The 24,000-nt window shown below is 36.2% G+C and overlaps 2 protein-coding genes and 1 long non-coding RNA gene across 49 annotated transcripts in view; 1 reads left to right on the forward strand and 2 right to left on the reverse strand.

The window, feature by feature from the left end:
* Positions 1-5,786, reverse strand: part of LOC149136674 (alpha-tectorin-like) — a 9,857-nt gene extending 4,071 nt beyond the window's left edge. Inside the window, exons 1-2 of the mRNA XM_089348315.1 lie at positions 5,762-5,786; positions 4,247-4,285 (exon numbers count right to left, since the gene is read on the reverse strand). Of these exons, the coding sequence (XP_089204441.1) occupies positions 4,247-4,285; positions 5,762-5,786 (64 nt within the window). The remainder of the gene's footprint in view (positions 1-4,246; positions 4,286-5,761) is intronic.
* The window catches only part of LOC149136673 (uncharacterized), a 367,529-nt gene that overhangs the window by 5,886 nt on the left and 337,643 nt on the right, over positions 1-24,000 (forward strand). The window lies entirely within an intron of this gene.
* LOC106872296 (uncharacterized) overlaps positions 16,202-24,000 on the reverse strand; it is a 58,790-nt gene continuing 50,991 nt past the window's right edge. For 26 of the 47 annotated variants that reach the window (XM_089349561.1, XM_089349604.1, XM_089349599.1 and 23 more), the window contains 3 exons: positions 22,765-22,995; positions 19,623-19,839; positions 16,430-16,518 (listed from right to left, as the gene is read on the reverse strand). In XM_089349561.1, coding sequence (XP_089205687.1) covers positions 16,515-16,518; positions 19,623-19,839; positions 22,765-22,995 — 452 coding nt within the window. In that variant the 3' untranslated portion in view covers positions 16,430-16,514. Of the gene's footprint in view, positions 16,519-16,607; positions 16,782-19,622; positions 19,840-22,764; positions 22,996-24,000 lie in introns of those variants that run through there. The other 21 variants (XM_089349600.1, XM_089349589.1, XM_089349578.1 and 18 more) reach the window with 2 other exon arrangements.

The raw sequence follows: 24,000 nt of genomic DNA on the forward strand, positions 1-24,000 counted from the left end.
CTAAGGCTCGTGGTATTACGTTTGCTTCTATCTCTAAAAGATGAAAAATGGTTAGAAATTCTAGTGGATAAAGGTGTAGAGGAAGAACCTACGTAAAAGTAAGTATTTTGGGGATTACTAACTTGACATTGGTAGATAGTGTTTCTGAGTCTCACATTTTCACTTAAACTAATTCTTTTGGAATTGACTTCTGAAATAATGATTTTGTTGTTATGACTATTACTATTATGTGTCGTGTTATTAATATTGTTCCCTATATTATTATTATTAGTGTTATTATTGTTATTTTGGTAAGGGTTAATAACGTTTGGTTCAATGATATTACTGTTTGAACTCTCTAGTGGATGCAAAAGCCTCATATTATGTGCAGATATTATCTGTGAAATGTTCTTCATGTTAGAGAAACCGAATCTAACCTTGTGTGTATTTATGACTTGGGAGTAATGAGAGTGTTTAGGAAAGTTCTTATTTATAGCGCTTTGGAACTGGGATACCAAGTTTGATTTTACATTTTTACTGTAAGGAAGAACTAACCAGACATATTTATTAGGTTCTGGTTTAGAATGTTTTCCGGTATTGTTTATAAATAGTCTTCGTTTATTGTTATCATTGAGACAAGGTTTTATTTGACATTTATTTCCCTTATTTCGTGAAAGGATGTTAATCTTGTTGCTATCGTTAGGTAATTTATGGTTGTGGGTATCTTCGTATTTATTGTTATTATTTAATTTAAAAGCTTTATCATTATAATTATTGCTATTAAGAATATTATTATTAATATTATTATTACTCATATCGGTTTCATAATTAGAATCTATATAATTAACCTTTTCTCTGTAACCTGCTTTTGATAAAGCTAAATTGTAAAATTCAGCCTCCTTATTGAAAATGCATTCGTTCGTAGAAAGATTGGATAGTCTAAGAGAAATATTTTTGACCAAATTTCTCGTTACTGAGTTTAGATGATTGCTGGATTTACTGATATATTTTAGGTTAGTGGAGGACTTATGATACGGGAAAAATGTTTTAGTGTGTAGATCTAAAGTGACGTCCAAGAAGTTAGCTATAGATGTTTCATCTTCAAATACTATACCAAAGCCCATTCTGCTAAAAAACCTAGCTAATTTATTTTTAACTTTTTGTATTTTTTTATTTTTGGTGTTCTCTAAGTATAATAGACAGTCGTCTCTGTATAGACCACCCTTAACATTTGGGAATTGGTCTCCTAATTCGTATAGAATATATGTGCATATTAAGTCAGCAATTTGAGCTCAATCGGAACTTCCCATCGGGACGTCGAATCCTTCTGGTGTGTCCTTACGTATCCATAGTTTTTTTTATTAAACTTAATTTATTTTTATTTAAAAAAAAATATAAGTAAACATTTAGATGTTTGTGTATGTGTAAATATAAATGTGTGTATATGATTGTGTATACAGGTTTATGTGAGTGTGCATGTCCACATGTGTATGTATGTGTATATACATATATATATATGTATATATATGTCTGTGTCTGTGTATGTATGTGTATATATATATATATATATATATATATATATATATATACATATATATGTATATGTGTATGTATGTGTATGTGTATGTATGTGTATGTATATATGTATGTATGTGTATGGGTATGTGTGCATGTGTATGTATGTGTATGTATATGTATTTATATGTATGTATATATATATATATGTATATATATATATATATGTATATATATGTATATATATATATATATATATGTGTGTGTATCAGTATGCATGTATATGTGTGTGTTTGTGTATGTGTATTTATGTATGCATGTACGCTCTCACACATTTATTGGTATGTGTTGTCCAACCCACTATCCGGCAGCGTCCAATTCTCTAACGTTTTTTTTTCAAATGAATCAAGTCATAACCTTATCCATCTATTGTTTTCATAATCGATCATAATGTCTTACGTTTAAGATGATTCCCATGCTTTCCCTGATGAGAAGGTTACAATTTTAATATCAAAGATCCGTATGGATCACACAGGTTGTAATCCTTTGAAACATATGTAGGAATAAAGTATGCAATTATAACATGCGTTTTCTCCAATCCTTAAATTCTTATATATATATGTATATATATATATATATATATATATATATATATATATATATATATATATATATATATAACAAAGTTAAGTTGTAAGATACTGCACGAGTGGAAATATATATGAAAGAAGGTTTGAAAATGCAATTTTAAAGATGATTATTCACTTGACCGGTTTCACTTTTTTAGAAAAAGATTGTCAAAAGTAAAATGTAAAGCTTTGTATAAGCTTTGTTGTGTTAAGTACTGGTTGTCACAAAAGTATTAAAATACATATATACATTCTTTGATAATAATAAGAAAATGTTAAAAACAGTTTACAAGACAGTATCCAACAAAAAGTATTAGGGTTTCAATAAAAATCATGTTTGTTTGGTAGTATATATATACACAGAAGGAGATATATTTAAGAATTTACAAAAAATTGGAGAGGAACTGACCTGTCTTTTTAACATGTTTTCTCTCTTGTGTGTAACCCAATGTGCTACGCAGTGGGACTGAACCCGAAACCATGTCGTTGGAAAGCAAGCATCTTACCACTAGTTGTGACTGAGGTTGTAGGATAACAAGTGTCAGTATATATACTTACCATATGAACTTGTGGCTGACTTAGCAAAATGCTAATGTGAAAATTATAAAATTTATACCATATGAACTTGTGGCTGACTTAGCAAAATGCTAATGTGAAAATTATAAAATTTAGCATTGTGTTAAATCAGTTGGGATTTGGCCTAGCCTTCCGGCGACGGAGTAGTGACAACAGATGTGTTTGTAATTTTCGAACGAAACTATATTGTAGTAATCTCGCTCACTGTGGGGAAGTTATCTCCCCAGTCAGTAGTATATATATACATACATACATACATACATACATACATACATATGTATATATGTATATATATATATATATATATATATATATATATATATATTTATATATATATATATATATATATATATATATATATATATATATATATATATATATATATATATAGCATGTGCTTACTGTGGCTGTAAGGGCTCTTTTGCTTTTATTTCTAGCTATGTAGATTCTACCCTGAACCGCCAGTCACAACTAGTGACAACTGGATGTTTTCTTTTTGGTTTTATATTGCGTATAGCCGCCTTCATTATTTTCCCAGGTAACATGGTTAGAGTATTGTAAGGTAAGAATGTAATGCCGTTTGTAGGAGAATGTAGGAAAGATAAGAAACGAAAATAGAAGAAAATGAAAGAAAGTGAATGACCAGTGATTCGAGCAGATGAAACATGTCAGATTGTCGCCAGCACGAAATCCCACTTCGTGAAAATGAAGCAAAACACTTCATTTCGCGTTATTTCAGTCCATTTAGCTGTAAATAAACAACCCTGCGCCGGACTGGCCTCGCGTTCAAATGGGATGTTCTGATCGCGGTCACATGGAAACTGGGAAAGTGGTCCTATGAGTTCTAGGACTCGAGACAGTAATGTCCCTGATTAGTGATGGTAGACAACATACCTTTAAATTACGCCAGTACATAGGCTACTAAGAACATAAAACTGTAGTGAGAAATGGTCAGATCGTGAATACCTTTGAGGATTGGTCAACCCAATCTGCTCCCAATTGGGACTAACACTACCATCACCACCAACAACAACGCTAGCAAGAAAGTGGCACTCCGTCGGTTACGACGACGAGGGTTCCAGTTGATCTGATTAACGGAACTACCTGCTCGTGAATTTAACGTGCATGTGGCTGAGCACTCCACAAACACGTGTACCCTTAACGTAGTTCTCAAGGGGATTCAGCGTGACACAGAGTGACAAGGCTGACCCTTTGAATTACAAGCATAACAGAAACAGGAAGTAAGAGTGAGAGAAAGTTGTGGTGAAAGAGTACAGCAGGGTTCACCACCATCCCCTGCCGGAGCTTCGTGGAGCTTTAGGTGTTTTCGCTCAATAAACACTCACAACGCCCGGTCTGGGAATCGAAGCCGCAATCTTATGACCGCGAGTCCGCTGCCCTAACCACTGGGCCATTGCGCCTCCACTAAACTCAGACGGTAAAGACGGACGAAATGCCTCTGGGTATTTTTCCCCGGCGTGCTAACGATTCTGCCAGCTCATCATCTTCAATTTTTTTTTCTGTTGAATATATTAAATATTACTTACATGAACCTGCAGGGGCTCCCAGAAATACAGCACCAATAACTGAAAAGGATAATTATAAAAAAAAAAAAATTGCGTGTAGTGAGAGAATCAAGAATTTATGTGGAATATCTACTATAAACACCATCAACGAAAATGTGCATTTTCTATTATTTTCGACTCTTCTTCTTCTTCTTCTTCTTCTTCTTCTTCTTCTTCTTCTTCTTCTTCTTCTTCTTCTTCTTCTTCTTCTTCTTCTTCTTCTTCAGCCGCTGCTGCTGCTGGTGCTGCTACTGCTGATGGATTAGCAGCATTGATAGGAGCGTTGTGCAAAATGCCTCGCAGTATTTGTTCTGCCTCTTTACGTGTTGAACTTAAGTCCCAACGAGGTCAACATTGTTTCATATCCTCCGCCCCCACCTCAGCGTCGATGAAATAATATACTAGTTTAGTACTCGCATAACGGCACTGACTGTAGGAGTTTTTCTTTTATGATTTGTCAGCATTTGACGTTTTTAATAATACCCACGTAGACGTTATTGTAAGCATGTATGTACCCCTTTGGCCAATAAATAGTAGAATTATTGCTAATAGGATTGATTTTAGAGCCACTACTGCTGAAACTAAAATCGTTGAGGGACGTTGAGGGAGAACTATGTTGACATACGCTGACGATGTCACCGTCATTATGTCGAACACATGGTAAGTAATCGGCAACGCTCTTAGGGAATACAAAGTCGTGACTGGAGCAAAAATAAACCCAGAGATGTCTGTGGAACTTTCAGGCCGGGACCCATGGATTAACTCCAGAAATCCCTGGTCTGGTTGTGCTGATTGCTTCAGTTAAACCACCCGGACATGGAAGTGCCGTCAGTCCGGCTTACTCGAGATGCGAGCACAGTAACGAATCGGTTCTGTACGTACTTGTCCACTGCCCGAGCATAACTGTATATGAGTTTATATCGAACAGTTGCTGCCGCGTGTAAGATGGCTTCGACTATCGGCTGTGTCCCGTGTGAAGATCGTCCAGTCGCCTTCCTATAGCCAAAAAGATCGGGCAGCATTGATCTGTCTGGTGGCCTTAGCGAAAGTGGTTGCATGGTGGACCACATTGAAAGGGCTGAAGATACCTTCCTATTTCGCCAAGTCCTCATCAACCTTTTAAAATTTCACTTCGAAAGGAAAGTGAGGATGGAGCGAGAAGTACTGCCTACCATCAAATTTATTGAAAGTTGGGTGGACGTGGCAAGGATGACATATGAGAAAACGGACCTGCTCTAAGCATGCAATTGTAGACTGATAGAAGCAGCTGAAGAGGGGGCACTTGTCCTCGTGGTCAAAACAAACGTAGTTTTGTGGAGTTTCCACGAGCAGCCTTCGTACGTCTCTCCCATTTTGGCGAATATGATATTTTACTGTATCGTCCTGTACCACCCTTGCTATTTGCATGAACACTTATTAGTTAACAAAGAAATCAGTATTGTTGTTATTATTTTTAAATACTGAGATGAAAATAACTTGTAAGTGAAATTGTCTAACCTGACATAGAAACATCAGAATTCATCTCGAAATCTAATGATGTATATATGTACACTGACTAAGTGTTATATTCATAAAGTTACATGAAAATAATTAAATAAGAATGTAGCAAAGAAAAAGGTTTCTAAAAAATATAAATGTGATCAGCTTACCGGTTACAGCCAGCAAATGCCAATTATTCATGGTTACCTCAGGCGAAGCCAAAAGATGAATGTAGTATTGCTTTGTAGCAGGTATATTTATATCATTCGGTTATTTACGAATCCACCTTCGATTTATTTGCATTGCTTTCTTTTAGATGATAATCTTGACTATATTTTACCAACACTATCGATCTTTCCATGGTTCTCGATACAACATCATCTTAAAATCTTCTGATCTGTATCTCTCGGTTGATATTCTAAACGTAACATATGTTACCGTTTAATTTTCTTTCTATCCAAAATACAATAATTTCAGTAAAGAATCCTCACTGAAATTATATCGAGCTTCAGAGATTATCTTTGTAACCAATCTACATTTGTAATCCAAAATAATCGTTCATTTACGTGTTATAAGAATTTAGCTATTCTTGCTCCCCTTACTTTGTATATTCCAGTATCTGTGCACATTCCGTAGACCTATGGACAAAAATGCTCGAAGCGATACAATAATCCACCTTTTTATATTGTCAAAAATGCATCCCTAATTTCACATTTCTCTTTCCTAAAAACGGTAGGGTAGAATTTGAAGACTGTTTGGTTACTATTTATATTAGGTCAGACGATTACGTAGAGGTTAAGCTCATTTGATCACCAAATGGAGTGTTTAAATATATGCTGGATTAACGAATATAGGCTAACCTCTTATTGAGATTCACGATTAAGAGTAGATAAGTTTCTTTTAGACAGTTTTCAACTTTATCAAGAGAAAAGATAGTGTCCATGACCCCTTACAGAGCCTCCGAAACGTATGAAAACTTAGTGAAGGTGCGTGACTCAGTGGTTAGGGAGTTTCACTCATGATTGTAAGATTGTGGCTTCGATTCGAGGAATAGGTGGTGCATTGCGTTATTGAACAAAACACTTCATTTCACGTTACTTCAGTCCACTCGAATGTAAATGAGTAACCCTGCAACGGACTGAAGTCCCGTTCAGGTGGAATGTTGTGATCCGAGTCACTTATACGATATGGAACCCGTAAAGCTGGGGAATCAGTCCCATGAGTCCTAGGGCTCGAGATAACGATGTCCAAGGATAATGATGATGATGATGTTGTACAACATGCCGAGTCAAATCTCTCTCACATCGCAACCAACCATTTTATACACCATGGAAACTGAGCAACTGCCCCTACGAGTTCAAAGACTCGTGATAGAGACTACGAGTTAAAAGACTCATCCAAGGCATGATGAAGTTGATGATGAAACTTATGGGAAGGAAGTATTCACAAACCAGACACTTGGACCGAAAGCTTGCAAGCTTAGTATATTTTGCAAAGTCCATTCTATAAAAACGTACCTTAAGTTATCAGATGGTGGTATTAAACCGGACAACGGATTAAATCTATCACTCAAGTAGAACATGGCCGGATTGATTAAGCCTACCCCTAAAGTAGGCCATGGAAGTGTTTGAACTCAGAACTCAACTAAAACTCAAGATATTTTTTTCATCAACAATAGGCACAGGCGTGGCTGTGTGGTAAGAAGCTTGCTTCCTAACCACATCGGTTCGGATTCAGTCCCATTTCGTGGCACCCTGGCATAGTGTCTCCTATAATAGCCTCGGGTGGACCAAAGCCTTGTGTGTAGATTTGGTAGACAGACACTTGAAGAAGCTCTTTGTCTATATATGTATATATATATATATATATATATTAACTATGGCTGGCCGCCTACACTTTTTCTGCAAAATAGGAGTAGTTTATCCTGTTCAGGCTATATTATTAGCATTATCCTGCGTTTGAGAATTTAAAATCACTTCTATAACTTTCTAAGATATTTCAACGCTTTTAAAAGCAAACTTCGTTTGTTTGTTTACGTTTATCGTAATTTGAATTTAAAATATATATATTAGGTTGTCCGGAAAGTTCTGAGCATTTTGAAGCTAAATCTTTTAAGGCATTATTGAACACACTTGAAGCGTAACACAGTTAAAACTTTGGCGTTGTTCGAAATGGTAGTGTATATCTTCTTTGTTTCTGACTAAAAATAGATTTATCTTTCATTCCGGTTATCTTTTATTAACATTTGAAATGAATGACCATAAGTTTCTTATTAGCGTTGTAATGCTTTTCTGATTTAGAAAAGGAGAAAATGCTGTAAAGACCTGCAAAAGCATTTGTGAAGCTTATGGTGATGATGCTGTAGGTGAATCAACTGTTCGAAGGTGGTTTGCAAAATTTAAAGGTGGAGAGTTTAGCTTGGAAGACGACAGTCGCAGTGGAAGACCTTCAAAATTGGATGAAGGTGTTCTGAAGGTGAAAATCGAAGAAAACCCAAATATCACGACCAGAGTACTTACAAAGAAGTTGGAAGTTTCTAAAAGTAAAGCTCATGAAAACCTAATGAAGCTTGTATATAATTCTCGCTATAATGTATGGGTCCTTCACAAACTCTCAGAAAAGAATTGCTTGGACCGGTATTCCGTTTGTGATATGCTTTTGAAATAGAATGGAAGCATGCTTTTTTGAAACAACTTGTGACTGGAAATGAAAATTGGATTATGTACGGAAACGTAGTGCGAAAAAGATCCCGGTTTTTGAGTAAGGGACCTCCAAAATAACAACCAATTACAAAAATTCATACCACAAACACTATACTCTGTGTTTGGTGGGAACATAAAGGTATTATTTATCATGAACTTCTCTCACAAAACCAGACCATTAATTCTGATGTTTATTGTCATCAGCTGGCTAATTTGAATTTTACAAAAAAAACCAAAGAATTAAGGCCGGAGGTTTCAAAGGGAAAGGGATAGTGTTGCAACAAGACAATGCCCAACCATATGTATCTTTGACTATCCGAACAAAGTTACATGAACTTGGCTGGGATCTCTTACCCCATCCACCATATTCTCCAGATATTGTGCCATCCGACTACCACTTGTTTTTGTCTCCACAGAACTCATTGCAAGGAAAAAACATTTAACGATTTAGATGGAGCCAAAATGCATCTCGTTAACTTTTTTTTCTTCAAAACCAGTCAAATTTTATGCTGCTGAAATATTTAAATTGATAGATAAGCAAAGGTCATTAATAATAATAGAAATTATTCCATCGATTAAAATTTATTGAAAGGTCAATTATTTATATCCCTTTTTGCATATTAAAAAAACACTCAGAACTTTCCGGATAACATAATATATTTTATATATGTATATATATATATGGATATGTGTATGCGTGCGTGCGTGTCGTTTTGCTTGTGTGTGTCCCCTACCAACACCGCTTGACAACCGGTGTTGGTGTGCTTACGACCCTGTAACTTAGTGGTTCGGCAAAAGGTAACTACTTGGGTTGATTCATTCGACTAAAATTCTTCAAGGCAGTACCCCAGCATGGTCGCAATCTAATGACCGAAGCCAGTAAAAGTTAAAAGATTAAAGTTACATGTGCCTATAGAGCAACAATGCGTAATGATGGAAAAGGCCTGTCTCGTATGTCATCAAAACAACTAAGAGAAAAGCAACTCAATTCTATTCTGTCCTGACTACAATACAATTCCGAAACAGTAAGGAATCTATAAGGTATTGGTGTATCTCAGGCAACATAGTTGCGGTCTAGTACAGAGAGCTAACAGGGTAACGCCGTAGTAAGATGGTAAGAGGGAGTGCTATGCCAAGAGAAACAAAGCTAAGTTAGGAGGAATGAACAGATAGAAGGAATGGGTAGGAGGAAGGGATTTGAGAAGTTAGCAATTAGCGATTGGGAAACTAAAAGCTAAGAATTAAAGATGACAGAATTGAGCAATGAAGAAAAAAACGAGAAAAAATGTAGAAAAATGACAAAATGAAAAATTAAAATATTGAAAAATTAAAAAAGAAAAGACGCTGAGGTTCGTCTGAAAGGTTTTAATACAAACATGAACACGAACTCAAAGAAGAGAACTTAACCCCTTAAACTAGCAACAAAGCTATACTCAGCACAGACCACATGCCACCAGTAGGTGCCCTCTTTGTGTCTGTCTATTTATCTATCTATCTATAAAAAAACAAAACAAAAAAAAAACAACACCGCTAGGTCTTTTGAACTTTAGAAAAAACCTTTCTGGGATTTTTAAATGAGGATTTCCAAGGGCCTCCTCACTGTTTACTTCTTTTAGCTATCCAACTACGGCGTTACCCTGTTGTCTCTCTGTACTAGTGATCAATCTAACGCGTATTAACGTTGCGATACTTAAGATAAATTATGCCTTTTGCTGGTTTCTTCATTTTTGACAGCTGAGTGGACTGGAGCAACATGAAATAAACTATCTTGCTGAAGAACACAACACATCACCCGGTTCAAGAATCGAAACCACTATCTAGCGATCAAGAATGCAATGCTCTAGCCACTACTCAATGCGTCTCTTCATATATAGGCATATACATATGTATACTTATGAATGAATGTTATATACACACACATACATATGTTTATGTATATGTGTATGTGTATGAGTGTGTGTGTGTGTGTGTGTGTGTGTGTGAGAGTGTTTGTGCGCGTGTAAGTGTGTAAGGAGACTGTTATAAGGTTACTTTCTCAAGATGTCGCGCCGGTAGATCGAAGCCGGAAGCGCTTGACGTGTCGATTGCGAAGCGAATTTCTTATACAAAACAATTTAATATGGTTAACGATATGTTTTGTAATAATAGCTATATTTATTTCTTCTTGAAATCAAACCACTCATTTCCTCTTTTTTATTATCTGCGTACTAGATGAATTTTACTATGGTTCATCTAGAGATTGGTTAATCGGGCTCTCAGGTGGATAGCATCTCGAAGCATATGTGGTTTCCCTATTCTGTAAACAGGTGTTGGAAGTATATAATCTCTATTCTATATTTATAAGTGTTGTGTAGAGATAAGAAATTTTCCTTTCATTAGATTGAAATTAGAGGGATGTTTACTCAAAATATTTAGCGAAAAACCAGTCGATAAATTGACGTGACTATATGAAGATATGTAGTTCCTTAAACTCTCTCTTTCTCTCAAATATTCTTTTCTACTCTAGGCACAAAGGCCAAAATTTTTGGGGAGGGGGCCAGTCGATTAGATCGACTCCAGTACGCAACTGGTACTTAATTTTATCGACCCCGAAAGGATGAAAGCCAAAGTCGATTTAGCGGAATTTTAATTCAGAACGTAAAGACAGACGAAATGCCACTAAGCATTTCGCCCGGTGTGCTAACGTTTTTACCACCTCACCGACTTCACACGTGCACATATCACATGTTATTTATTTCAATAACAGAACTGCGGCCATGCTGGGGTACTGCCGTGATAGATTTAGTCAAACAATTCCCCCTCGGTACTTATTTAGAATGGAAGAATGGAAGCAAACCAATGTCGGATGTCAAATGATGATGGGGACAAACATGAACGTATGCACACAAGTTATATATATATAGAAATAATAATCCTTTCTGCAGGAAGCACAAATTTGGGGGAAGGGATTAAGTCGATTACATCGACCTCAGTGCATAACTGGTACTAATTTTATCAATCCCAAAAGGATGAAAGGCAAATTCGACCTCGGCGGAATTTGAACACAGACCGTCTTTAAGACGGACGAAATGCCGCTAAGCATTTCGCCTGGCGTGCTAACGATTCTGCCAGCTCGCCGCCCTAGTAATGACAGTAATAATAATAATAACAATCCATGGATGCAATTTATCATTATCGTTACTATATTTAGCCTACATTATTTCAGTACAGCTCGATACAACTCCAAATACTGGTTCACCAGTTAGCATCATTAGACTGTGGTCTGCATAAAACAATAGGAGCATTCTTTTTAACATATTCAAAACGTTTCCCGTAAACAACTTTCAAAGATCTCTCTCTCTCTCTCTCTCTCTCTCTCTCTCTCTCTCTATCTATATATATAAAAATGAGAATGTGTGTCTGTCTGTCTGTCTGTCTGTCTGTGTGAATCCCTAAAACTCGAGAACTACGCAACCAATTTCGGATCTTTTTTAAAACGGGGGCCACATTTTTCATTAATGTTTTACATAGTGTTTTTGGTGCCGAAAGACTTTCAAACTTCGTATACTTATCTATTTTGTGTTATAGAACAGAAAAATATTTTTGTATTCGAATTTATTTCATGTAAAAAATTGTCTTATTTCGATAATTTCAACCAATCACTGACGTCCATTCAGCCGATATACATTAAGTGCCGACTACATAAACAAACGATTCTTCGTTTTATTTGCTTTTTTCATTTTAAATTTGCTTTAGCCCTAACCCTAACCCTAACCCTAACTCTAACCCTAACTCTAACCCTAGGGTTAGGGTTAGGGTTAGAGTTAGGGTTAGAGTTAGGGTTAGGGTTGGGGTTAATTGTTTCAGAATCGTTTGTTTATGTAGTCGGCACTTAATGTATATCGGCTAAATGGACGTCAGTGATTGGTTGAAATTACAGAAATACGACAACTTTAACATGGAATAATTTATGGATTTCTTTTTTTTTTAAGAAGACTAAGAGAAAAAGATGTTTTATATGACACATTCTACCAGTGTTTCACGTTTCAAAGTGTTTCGTTAATGAAAAATGTGGCCCCCGTTTTAAAAAAGATCCCCAATTTCATTCAAATTTTACACAGTTGTGCTTTAGTCCAAAAAATTTTTTAACTTCTTGCAGAGTTCGAGCCCACGGCAACATAATATCTCCTCCACTATTTAAGTATTACGTGTCAAAAGTGAAACAAAAACACTCATGTCAAATACTTTCACTTTAAAAATGAAACTATTCCACTAACTGAAACAATCACATTTCGATACTGTAATGACAGTACTTTCACAGAGAGAGAAAGAAAGAAAGAAAGAGAGAGACAGAAGAGAGAGAGAGAGAGAGAGAGAGAGAGAGAGAGAGAGAGAGAGAGAGAGAGAGAGAGAGAGAGAGAGAGAGAGAGATGTATATGTATACATATACATGTATATGTACACCATTTCGATACTGTAATGACAGATACTTTCAGAGAGAGAGAGAGAAAGAGAGGGAGATGTATATGTATACATATAGATGTATATGTACACGTATATGTATATATATATATATATATAGATCTATATGCATACATGTATATGTATACGTATGTGTAGATGTATATATATATATATAGATGTACATGTAATATGTACACATATATACATATATACATGCATACAGATATCTATACATATATACACCCATCACACACACATACACATGCACACAAACACACACATTAGTCATTTGTTTTCTTATCCAAAACTACGTCAAAAGTACTGAATGGATCTTTATGAAATTTGGAAATTATATTCTTTGCATAACGGCCATAACTCCCATGAAAATTCATATATTTTTGATGTTGATGAAATTTTAACCCGAACATAACAGATGAGCATTATTTAGAAAATGATGTCACACGTTATCGAGGCTACCATTCTTTCTGGATGTGCAAAAGGGGATGACGTCTTTATTCCAAGAATTCCCCTTACTCCATCAGGAGCAGACATTCCTTTTACATTCAGAAGACTACAATTCCCCCTTCGTGTGACTTTTGCCATGTCCATAAACAAATCTCAGGGTCAAACACTGTCTGTAGCTGGTCTTCTCTTGGAAGAGCCCTGCTTCTCACATGGACAACTGTATGTTGGCTGCTCAAGAGTGGGCAGCAAAAAAAAACCTATTTGTATATGCTCCACAAGGGAAAACAAGGAACATTGTTTACAACGAGGTGTTATAATCACAACAGCAAGAAAGTATGTACATGATCACCTTCTTTTACGAAACTTCATTGACTTTCATATATTTATAGTGATATACATATATATACGTGTGTTTGGGTGCGTGTGTGTATATACATCTCTATATATAAAGATGATGCGTAGTCTAGACAGCGTTTTTAGATTTCATTATTCTCTTTAACCCGGGCAACGCCGGGTATTTCTGCTAGTATATATATATATATATATATATATATATATATATAATACAAAGAATATATATACATGTATACACACATATATGTACATACTTACATCTACATGTGTATATATATGCATATCAGGGTACAGGACGTTAGAACAATAAACTACAGACAACGGAACGAACACATAGGAAAACGGAAAGCCACTTGGAATATCCCTTCATCAGCTGTCTCTATTCTATCTAGACGTTTCGAAGATAAGACAGAACGTACTCTAGAATAGTCTCTTCCTGAGTAGTGGATCAACCCACTACACAGAGGATTCCAAGGTGGCAAACACAAACCAAGACAGGAAAAATTGGACAGTGAAAACAACATTCAAAAGCCGTACGGCCAAACGCAAATCTGAGGTAGAACGCTAGTAGTTCGTCTTGCCTTCACAGCGGCTGGAGTGAAAAGAAAGTTGACCACAGGTCACACGAGAGCAGAGAGGATGGTGGAGGGAGGAAGTGGAACAAGGAGGAAGGGACAGAAGGGTATAGCAGTGAAGTAGAGGCCAGGACAGAGGGATAGATAGAAAGATAGGGGAAGACAGATAGATAAATAGATAGAGAGGATGGTGGAGGGAGGAAGTGGAACAAGGAGGGAGAGACAGAAGGGTATAGCAGTGAAGTAGAGGCCAGGACAGAAGTATAGATAGAACGATAGAGGAAGACAGATAGATAAATAGATAGAAAGATAGATAGATAGATAGATAGATAGATAGATAGATAGATAGACAGATAGAAAGATAGAGTCACGTCAGAATAATAGTAGACTTACTTGCAAAAAAGGACGTGTGCGTTCAATAATATAATAATACAAAGAATATATATACATGTATACACACATATATGTACATACTTACATCTACATGTGTATATATATGCATATCAGGGTACAGGACGTTAGAACAATAAGCTACAGACAACGGAACGAACACATAGGAAAACGGAAAGCCACTCGGAATATCCCTTCATCAGCTGTCTCTATTCTATCTAGACGTTTCGAAGATAAGACAGAACGTACTCTAGAATAGTCTCTTCCTGAGTAGTGGATCAACCCACTACACAGAGGATTCCAAGGTGGCAAACACAAACCAAGACAGGAAAAATTGGACAGTGAAAACAACATTCAAAAGCCGTACGGCCAAACGCAAATCTGAGGTAGAACGCTAGTAGTTCGTCTTGCCTTCACAGCGGCTGGAGTGAAAAGAAAGTTGACCACAGGTCACACGAGAGCAGAGAGGATGGTAGAGGGAGGAAGTGGAACAAGGAGGAAGGGACAGAAGGGTATAGCAGTGAAGTAGAGGCCAGGACAGAGGGATAGATAGAAAGATAGGGGAAGACAGATAGATAAATAGATAGAGAGGATGGTGGAGGGAGGAAGTGGAACAAGGAGGGAGAGACAGAAGGGTATAGCAGTGAAGTAGAGGCCAGGACAGAAGTATAGATAGAACGATAGAGGAAGACAGATAGATAAATAGATAGAAAGATAGATAGATAGATAGATAGATAGATAGATAGATAGACAGATAAATAGATAGATAGATAGAAAGATAGAGTCACGTCAGAATAATAGTAGACTTACTTGCAAAAAAGGACGTGTGCGTTCAATAATGTAATAATACAAAGAATATATATACATGTATACACACATATATGTACATACTTACATCTACATGTGTATATATATGCATATCAGGGTACAGGACGTTAGAACAATAAACTACAGACAACGGAACGAACACATAGGAAAACGGAAAGCCACTTGGAATATCCCTTCATCAGCTGTCTCTATTCTATCTAGACGTTTCGAAGATAAGACAGAACGTACTCGTTTCCACGTAGTTTTCGTTTACCAAATACATTTACAAAGCTTGGTCGGCCCGAGCTATAATAGACATTTTGCCAAGACGCCACGCAGTGGGACTGAACCCCAATCCTTGTAATTGCAAAGCGAGCTTCCTGGCCACACCGACCTTCCGCACATACATACATACATACATACAAACACTTATGCATGCATACATACATTCATTCGTTCATATATGTGTGCGTATATGTGTGTGACTGTGTGGTAAGAACTTAACTTGCTAACCACACATACCTGGGTTCACTCCGACTGCGTGACAATTTGGGCAAGTGTCTTCTACAATTAGCCTCGGGCCGATCAAAGCTTGTGAGTGGATTTCGTAGAGGGAAACTGAGAGAAGCCAATCATATATATATATATATACATATTAGAAGGTTTGGAGGTGACGTACAGGTATTATATATTAGAAAAAATAAGGTACTCAGAGATCTGGATGGTTGTACATTTACAGATTTTTATTAATATGTCACATGTTTTTATAAACTAGCGCTTGCATTTCTTCTAGTAGATTCTCTAGATTTAATTTATATATATATATGTTTTCGGTATGTTAATGGCTAGGCGTTCAGACGAGTATATACTGGCATTGATGTAGCGACATTTGAAATTTTGTCTCGGTGTATCTAGCCGATGTGAACTAATCAAATTTACATTAACGTAATTTGGAACGTTCGAAACCTAGGTCCTAGATTATCCACATCAGAGTTGTACGCTTATTTAATGTTCTTCCTACATGTAAGATGAAATTTACCTGTAGAATAAGGAAAATAAACTGTTTAACGGTTGGCTTCTTAGCACTCACATTTAGAACGAAGGAAATAAAAAACGAAAGAACGAAAATTACATTAATTTAGCAGGAATGCTGTAACGTCAGTTTATTTGTTGAGAAATGTATTAACATGTTTTCTTTTATAAATAAAATAATACATTTTATTGAATCATAAGTTATATATTTTTTATTCTTAATATTTTCAAACGGCTTCAAGTCACTAAATTGTGAACTGGAACGAGAATCTGAAAATAAGAAAAGAAGAATAAGTCATAAAACATTAATTTAAAATAAAAATTCAGCGAATTAAGTACTGACAAGTGGCGAGTAGTCTAACCCATTGTGTACGCGGTAGAGTCCCCCTTTTGTTGTTATAATTTTTGTGATAAGAAGCTTGCTTTCCGACCACATGGTTCCAGGTTCACTCCCAACTCGTGGCACTATATATATATATATATATATATATATATAAACGTATGTGTGTGTGTGTCTTCGTGTCTGTGTTTGTTCCACACCACCACTTGATAACCGGTGTTTGTGTGTTTATATCCCAAAGCCATTGACCACGTGTGGCTGAATCAAGAAATCTTCTTGAATTGTAATTGAATCTAAATACGTTGACCACATCGATACAGTATAATTGAAAAGAAGTTTCTTTCCCTATCTTTCCCCGCCATCTTATCTTTTTCTGTTATTTTTTTATCTTTCCCATCCTTATTCTTAAAATCGACATCTTGAAAGGTCATTTAGCCACTACCTTCTCTGTGAATATAGAATGAGAAAATGTGTATATTTACAAATATGCTTATAGGTGTATAATAAGAAAGGAAAGAGGTGAGTGAAAAATGCTTTCTGGAATTGTAATTAAATTTCAGTGGGTTAATCACATCAATACAACATAATTGAAAAGAAACCTCCGCCTCTCTCTCCCCTCCCCTCTTTGCTTTTCTTTTTCTTTCTCGATTGTCCTGCACTCTATCTTACTTTTCCTCCCTTTCTCCCCCCCCCCAATTTCTCCTTTCTAAACAAAACAACGAAACACACACCACTCTTCGATTCATATAAAAACAACAACATGAAACGTTCTGTTTTTATTATTTTGGTTCAACTTTTCTTGAAGAGTTCGTTAACACGAACGAAAGAATTATCCAAAATTCTGACTGTCTCCTTTATTCTGTATTTATTCCATCATCGTCTATCGTTTCAAATTGCATGTTTAATTTCGTACGTCCATCCTGTATTGCCTTGTTTGTTCGAGTCCTAATTCTCTGCAACTTTTGCGGGCGCCGCCGATATACGAAGTTCTCAGTCTTATCGTTAAAAGCACGAAACCAAGTATTAGTGTTTTTGGTTGATAACTGATGAAGAATTAGAGTTATTCTGTGTCTGTCCTACGTGTACGTTTTGTAGTATTTTATGAATTTCTCATTTATTTTTATAAACTTAGACTTAAATAGATTTCGGCCAGTATAGGCCTAGGTCATGTTTAACTTAATAGCACTACCTAGTGAAGTTTTTAGTTAAACATGGAGCACCATGGTCCACTCTACCAAAGAGTTATTATTCTTGGAGACATATCCGGGTGTATGAGGTTGGTCCGGGATTTTTTGGAGAAATTTGTCCTGAGAACTTTTGAATTTTATGGGATCTGTTTCCGTGTTGATGAATTTTGGTATAATATTAAAGAGAGCTGGACCGGTTGAGGTAAAGTAGTTGTGTCGTAATGTTGCTATGTCTCTTGAGTTCGAATTTTCTAGTGGGCAGATAGCACGGGAGCCAAGTCTTGTGTGGATTTTAAAATTGATGCCAACATCATTTGTGAAATATTGATGGCTATTTTCCATATCACACAAATGATGTAGCGCTCCTGGCGGCGTTGGAGAGAGTAGAGATTGATTTTTTTAGTCGACCCCAATAATAAATGCCTGTCATGCCGTCTATCTTTCTTGTTATTAATCTCTGGAGTGCTTCTACTTTCATAATGAGTTGCTTCGTATGGGGAGACTACAGTGGGCAACAGTATTCAAGGTGGGGTCGGGCAAAAGTAGAGTAGAGAAGGATGATAGTGTGAGCATCTCTAGAATCAGAAAGATCTGAGAATCCAGGAGCACATCTTGCGGACCACACACACACACACATTATCTGTATATACACACATACGTGCACACACACACACACACACATTATCTGTATATACACACACACATGCACACACACACACGCACATACACACACACACACACACACACACATATATTATTTTATTTAAAAGAGTTCCAACTCTGTCTGTTTTTTATGTTTTATTTATATTCTTGTAAAATTAATGTGGGATATAGAATATGGAATATATAATATATAATATGAAAATGGATGGTACAATGAAATGAAGCATTGAATGTCTTATTGAATATATGGAATATGTCTTATTGAATATATGAAATATTGAGTGTTCAATATAAAGGATTAAATATATAAAGGCGAATACGTATTTTCTATACCCTGTGGTATTTCATCATGGCCGGTATGTCAGACTGTAATAGACTGGCTGGTTTTCTGTCTTTTATACCTATTCCTTTGGACAACAGCAGTATGTGTTTGGCTATTTTTAGAAATGATGACATTTGAGAGATTTTTTGTGTTTTGGTTATAGGGATAAGATTTTAAAACCCCAGTAGGTGTTTGGCTATTTTTAGAAATGATTCCCATTGTACCATCCATTTGTATATTATATATTATATATTCCATATTCTATATCCCACATTAATTTTACAAGAATATAAATAAAACAAAAAACAGACAGAGTTGGAACTCTTTTAAATAAAATAATATATTCCTCTATACACGATCATACAAAACCCTTTTTTTGTATTTATTTTTACACACACACACACACACACACACACACACACACACACACACACACACTCACACATACACACACACACACACACACACACACACACATATATATATATATATATATATATATATATATATATATATATATATATATACATGTATGTATGTATACGTATGAAATTGCTGGCCTTGTGCCAGAATTTGAAACCAGTTTACTTATAACCTACCAATCATAAAAGGTCCAGTGTTCGTTACCCACAAGGTCAAAATAGTCTTTGTCCGCTGAAAGCAGTAAATTACAGGATTTCGTTTCTTCAGAATATTCGAATGCTTCGCATTGCTTCTTTTTGCATTCTTTTGCACATTCTTCGTTAGCAACACCAGTAGCGCTTACTAATCGATGACACCCTCTAATGCTGGCTCCCTTAATTATATTTTTACTTTCTGAAATTAAATAATAATAATAATATACATTAGATTTAAAAGACATGTATATTAACATAAATATTAGAAAACACACACATGCACAAGCAGAGATGCATAATCTGATTATATATATATATATATATATATATATATATATATATACATATATATATAGAGAGAGAACTGCTTAAAATTTTAGCACAAGGTCAGAAATTTCGAAGGAGAGGGTAAGTCGATTATATCGTCCCCCACCCCGTTATCTAACTGGATGATACTTATTTTATCGACTCCGAAAGGATGGAGGGCAATGTCGACGAAGGTGGTAATTGAACTCAGAACTTAATGACAGACGAGATGCTGCTAAGCAGTTTGCCCGGTGTGCTAATGGCTCCACCAGCTCATCGCCTTGATATGTGTGTATATCTTTAGCTTTTAGTCTGGAGGGAAGGCTGTGAATTACGAGGAAGATATCCTCAAACCGGGGGATCTGACCCGAAACCGTGCAACGGAGTGGACCCAAGAGTGGACCCAAGTGTTTTACCACATGGACCAGGTGGGGGCAAGAAGTCCACAAGAAAAGCGGAAGTAGCGAGTTATGCGCTGTTATATTGGTGCGTCAGAGAGATTCGATTTTTCCTGTTTCTTTTGATTCTTACCAATATTATTTCAATTAGTACGAAAAGAATTTTAATCGCAATGTTTTGTAGCTTTATTGTAGCTCTTTTCTTACTCTATAAATTTGATTGCTTTTGAAATTTGAATAAATTTTACATCTTTTCAGACAAATGATGATAGAGTGCTGTGTAGAGAAAAAAACCCCACAAACGAGCAAATTTATTTGACAACCTAATAATATCTAAAATAGTAACCCTTTCCACATTTTGGCACAAGGCCAGCAGTTTTGCATCGACCCCACCCCTACCTCAATGCTCAACTGGTAATTCATTTTAATGACTCGGAAAGAAAGAAAGGCAAAGTTTATTTTGGCGGCAGTATTGGTTTCAAATTTTAGCATAAAGCCATAATGTTTGGGGAATGGAGTAAGACGATTACATCGACCCCAATGCTCAACTGGTACTTATTTTATCGACCCCGTAAGGAGGAAAGGCAAAGTTGGCCTAACAGAAATTTAAACTCAGAACATAAAGACAGACGAAATGTCGCTAACCATTCTGTTCTGCCTACTAACAATTCTGTCAGCGCGCCGTCCTATATATAATTAATATATTAAGCCATTTGATAAATTCGTTCGTTTTTTTTTCTTTTACCATTTATCTCATTCTTTTCCAATGTTATATGAATTGTTGTTGGCACTCCGTCGCTTACGACGACGAGGGTTCCAGTTGGTCCGATCAACGGAACAGCCTGCTCGTGAAATTAACGTGCAAATGGCTGAGCACTCCACAGACACGTGTACCCTTAACGTAGTTCTCGAGGATATTCAGCGTGACACAGTGTGACAAGGCTGGCCCTTTGAAATACAGGTACAACAGAAACAGGAAGTAAAAGTGAGAGAAAGTTGTGGTGAAAGAGTACAGCAGGGTTCGCCACCATCCCCTGCCGGAGCCTAGTGGAGCTTTAGGTGTTTTCGCTCAATAAACACTCACAACGCCCGGTCTGGGAATCGAAACCGCGATCCTATGACCACGAGTTCGCCGCCCTAACCATTGGGCCATTGCGCATCCGTTATATGAATAAACATGACAAATATCTTTATCACAGTTTTGTTACCAGTTCAACTATGCTTGAAGCATATTTGATTCCATAAGAAAATCATTCACTGTATTTTCCTACGGAGAAAATTTGCCGCTGTAAGCAAATAGATGTAAATGCATCGATGTATTTACACCTATTCATCTACCGCAGTAATTCTCAACCAGGGTCCGTATGGCCCTTGGTGGTCCATATATGATCTTGTTAAAATTTAAGTGCAATAAATCGGTTGTACTTCTACAATACACAAAATATTTTAATTTTTTATGCAATTTCTAATAATATTTAATTATAAAAATACAATAACATTTATTATATTTATTATATATATATATATATATATATATATATATATATATATATATATATATTAGAAAAAATAATAATCAGGTACTCAGATGTCTGGATGATTGTATATTTACAGATTTTTATTCATATGTCATGTTTTATAAATTAGCGCTTTCACCTAGTCTTGTAGAGTTTTCAAATTTATATATATATGAAATGGCTGTGGCGGTCCAGCAGAGTCAAACAGAAATCAAAGGGGTCCATAGGGGAAAAATGGTTAGGAAACACTGCTCTAAAGCGAGAAATTTTCTCCATGGCAAAATACAGTGAAAGGCTTTCGAATAACGCATAAAACGCTGTAATTTGCACTTACATAGCATGGACTGCTGAGCACATTTTATGAATATGAAACTACCATGCACACATAAAAAACAAAAAATGGTTAAGATATCTTCTTAGTATATAACGGTGGTAAGTTTTACATCATCTGAAAAGACATTAGTTGAACTATTAGTCCTCTTGCATTCTGGGGATTATCGGAGCGTTTGAGTGACATTAGACCTCAACAAACGCCCTTAAATTAAATGTATCTATCTGGGCCACGATCGTGGCCTTTTAACCTGTGCCTGAAGGCCACAATCGTGGCCCGTCGTGCTTTATGTGTTATAGCTCAAACTCAAGTTTGTATTTACGTATACACATCGCTGCTGAACGCGCTGTTACTCCGTAGTTTTCCACAACGTTTTATGAATTTCTTTGTAACTCAATTCTTCCTTTATAACTTTTGTTTAACGCTTTTGAAATATGAATAAATTTTACCGCTTTCACGCATATAATGATGAAGTGCTTAGTGGAAACAAAAACAAACGAATTTATTGACAACCCCAATAATATTGTTGTATAAAATATACAGTCAAAAAGAAAATGCCTGTGTTTTTTTACCTTTAAGTTGATAATAATCTTTTGCTGGACAATCAGTACGATTTAAAGGTTTTTCTGCTGCAGTTGTTCGGAAGAGTTCACATATTTCTTTCTCGTTATCGTAGTTAGCGGACTTACATCGATCATGCTGGAGACATGTCTGAAGACACAAGTTAGGATGTGAAGTGGAATACGAGTAATAGGAATCCCTATTTAACCATGCTAATTGGACTCGAATAAATTTACCCAGTCCTGAAAAAGAAATAGTTGATTATTTGGAAATTAGTTACGAACCCACAAGTTTGGGAACTGGAGCGAGAAATAGACGAGTATTTGAGCGGTACTTAATTTATTAATCTCACTCTATTCCAATGGAATTAAAATTTAAAATGCAAAGAGACATAACCGACTACTTTTTCTTTCTAATTTTGACACAAGTCCAGCAATTTTCAGAGGCGGAGGGAAAGCTGATTACATTGGCCTCGGTGCTCAACTGGTACTTATTTCATCGTTCCGAAAGTCGACCTCGGCGGAATTTGAACTCAGAACGTAAAGAGTTGGAAGAAATGCCGCTAAGCATTTTGTCCAGCTCGCTACCTACTGCGAAACATTTTTTCGTTTTGCACCGATACCGGTGTTCTACTGATTTTGAAAATCTATTTGTTCTAAAATTAATGTAATTAATCATAATATTAATTCTAATTAAGCGTAACACCAAGATGTTTGAAAGACAGGCTGGTTGTTGAATTCATCGACCTCAGTACTTGGTTGGTAGTTTATTGTATCGACACTCCAGAAAATGAAAAGCAAAGCTGACCTTCTCGCCTCTTACCTATCCTTGTTTTGTTTACATATATACATAGATATGTACACACATACACGTACACTCATATATAATTATATGTATACGTTCACACACACACATTCGTACATGTACGTAAGAGTGTATGCATTAGTACGTGTGAGTATATGTAATATTTTGCTCATTTTAAGACGGCGAGCTGGCAGAATCGTTAGCACGGCGGCAAAATACTTATCGGTATCTCGCCAGTCTTTACGTTCTGAGTTCAAATTCCGCCGAGGTCGACTTTGCCTTTCCTCCTTTCGGTGTCGATAAATTAAGTACCAGTTGCGGACTGGGGTCGATCTAATCGACTGGCCCCCTCCCCAAAAATTTTGGGCCTTGTGCCTACAGTAGAAAGGAATATTTCAAAAGAATATTTTGCTCTTTTTGTCATTCTGTATTTATGAACTTAC

This window comes from Octopus bimaculoides, chromosome 3 (genome assembly GCF_046866305.1).
Source record: "Octopus bimaculoides isolate indiv1 chromosome 3, ASM4686630v1, whole genome shotgun sequence".
In the NCBI taxonomy this organism is placed as follows: domain Eukaryota; kingdom Metazoa; phylum Mollusca; class Cephalopoda; order Octopoda; family Octopodidae; genus Octopus; species Octopus bimaculoides.